At 42.0% G+C, this 2,331-nt stretch overlaps 1 protein-coding gene across 1 annotated transcript; it reads left to right on the top strand.

Annotated features, from left to right (window-relative positions):
* The first annotated feature begins 375 nt into the window (after positions 1–375).
* Positions 376–1,296, top strand: LOC120534861 (paraneoplastic antigen Ma1-like). Its single transcript, XM_039762375.1, has one exon. It carries the CDS (start codon positions 376–378, stop codon positions 1,294–1,296), a length of 921 nt encoding a protein of 306 aa, XP_039618309.1.
* The last annotated feature ends 1,035 nt before the right edge of the window (positions 1,297–2,331 follow it).

Below are 2,331 nucleotides of genomic sequence, written 5' to 3'. Positions count from 1 at the left end.
ATATCCCATAAGCGGTGTGTTTAAATAAATGTGTTTTATGTTTTTTTTGGTTTGTTTGTTTGTTGTTTTCTATCCATGATTGTGTGAAGTAAAATGTATTGGGAGGTGTTTAATGTGGATCCCACCAGTGAAATTTCATCCTAGGTCATAGATAACGTGCCAGTTAAATGGTGGGAGGGCTACATTTGTGGGGGCTCGTCCGGGATTAAAAAAAAAGGTTGTTTTGGTGGGCACTAATGTGATAAATACTGTTCCTGTATAGCATTATGTGTTTTCTGCCTTTTTGAAGTTACTTGTGCTCGACTGTGCAGTTTTGTATATATCTTTTTCCATTTCCAAACTTGTTTGTTTGTTTATTGATGAAGTTTGTACAATATGGATGTATATGAGATTATTGCTTGGTGTAAAGAGAAGAATGTTGCACTTGAGAATGCTGTTGTTTTAAGCAATGTGCCACTGGACATTACAGACACAGTTATATATAGGGTGCTAGACACAGTTAAGGGAACTGGCAAGACAAAAGTGCATGGTCGATGCAGTGATAAAACAGGTAGGGAGCAATTTGTCTTAGTAGAGACTTCTAAAAGGGTTTCTGAAATTTCTTTCCCAGTTCTTATTGGAATTCCTGATGAAATAGGCCCATGGTCCACTCAAGTACTTAGTGCTACATCCCCTTCATCTGGCAGTAGTAAAGGTGAAGAGTTCCATACTAAGCTTATGTCTTTCTTGAAACAAGAGGGAAAATCTTTAGCTGACATACAGAATGTAGCTTCCCCAGCTCTCACACTTAACACTGAGTTAGTTAGCGCAATTAATTCACTAGTTCAGAAATGCCAAACTGCCTCACCAGTAGAAGCACAGAATTACAGGAAACTGCGCACATTTTCTGGACTGACTCCTACACCAAATGGGGAGGAAGACTATGAGGTATGGGCTGAACACACTACACATATTCTCGAAGAATGGCAGTGTTCTGACAATGTGAAGAAACAGAGACTAGTGGAATGCCTTAGAGGGCCCGCAGCAGATATTGTGAGGTTTGTGAAGGTTGAAAATCCTTCAGCTACTTCTTGTGACTACCTGAAGGCTCTAGATACAGCATTTGGTCCTACGGAGAATGCATCTGATCTGATGGTGAAATTCAGAAATACCTTCCAAGAAAAAGGGGAAAAGCTCTCTGTGTATATAATCAAGCTAGATAAGCTACTACACAGTGTTCTGCGAAAAGGGGGACTGAAGTCTTCTGAATTGAATCGCCTTCGTATTGAGCAAATAATTGAGGGCTCTTCCAGATGACATGGTGGCACTTAGGTTGAGAATGACGCACAAGTTTTGTGAACCACCTCCTTTCACTGAACTTCTAAAAGAAGTGAGAGAAGAAGAGAACATGATTCATAATAGAAGTACTGTTCAGGCCAGTGTAACTGTGTCCTCCGTGGCCTCTGACAAAACAGATTCAGCTGATTCTGAGGTTGAGCTGCTAAAGAAGGAAATTAGGGGACTGAGAAGTGAAATGGCTCGTCTACTGTCTGCTGCTGTTGCTCCAGTGACATCAGACACTCCCAAAATGCATAGCTTAGCTGCCACTACTGGGAGAAGTGCTCTAAGCAAAGCAGGCGGAGGAGAAAACATTTTCTGCTATAAATGTGGAGAGGATGGCCACTTTAAACGGGACTGTGCAAATGAGGAGAACTTGAGAAAAGTGAATCAACGACTCATTAAAATGAGAAGGGTGACGGGAAACTACCCCGGGGCTCAGTAGAGGGACGGGCTGAAGCTCCTCAAAAGACACGTTCCACCCAGTGCAATGAACTAAACAAAAAGACAGCTGTGCTCCCATCAGGGCTAGTTGGGCCTAGCGCTATCCTTCCTATACAGATAGAGGGCATTTATGCTAAAGCTTTACTTGATAGTGGGTCTCAAGTTACTCTTCTCTATCGATCCTTTTATGAGAGGTACCTTAAGCATCTACCTTTAATGGAAATTGGAAATTTGGAGATATGGGGTTTAAGTTCTCAGCAATACCCTTATGATGGTTGTTTGTCTTTGAGGCTCGAGTTTCCAGGATCTGTAACTGGAGTAACTGAGGCCATTGATGCACTGGTGCTGGTGTGTCCGGATCCAGTAATGAAGGGTGAAGCATCCATTCTAGTAGGAACAAATACATCTGTGGTGAAAAAAACTGATTGAGGCATGCAAGCAAAAGGTTGGGAAAGATTTCCTGAACACTTTAGTGGTTCATCCCGTCATGAAAGACGCTTTTGAAAGGGTCATGAGGATTACAGCTGACCAGACTGATGATTTAAGCCAAGGTACAGTGTGGTTTTTACA

This window comes from Polypterus senegalus, chromosome 9 (assembly GCF_016835505.1).
Source record: "Polypterus senegalus isolate Bchr_013 chromosome 9, ASM1683550v1, whole genome shotgun sequence".
Lineage (NCBI taxonomy): Eukaryota > Metazoa > Chordata > Cladistia > Polypteriformes > Polypteridae > Polypterus > Polypterus senegalus.
The sequence above is the reverse complement of the archived record's forward strand: the minus strand, read 5'-3'. Positions and strand labels throughout refer to the sequence as shown.

Bases quoted from the DNA above. Each gene is read 5' to 3' on its own strand.
- LOC120534861 (XM_039762375.1), top strand. From the start codon at position 376: ATGGATGTATATGAGATTATTGCTTGGTGTAAAGAGAAGAATGTTGCA.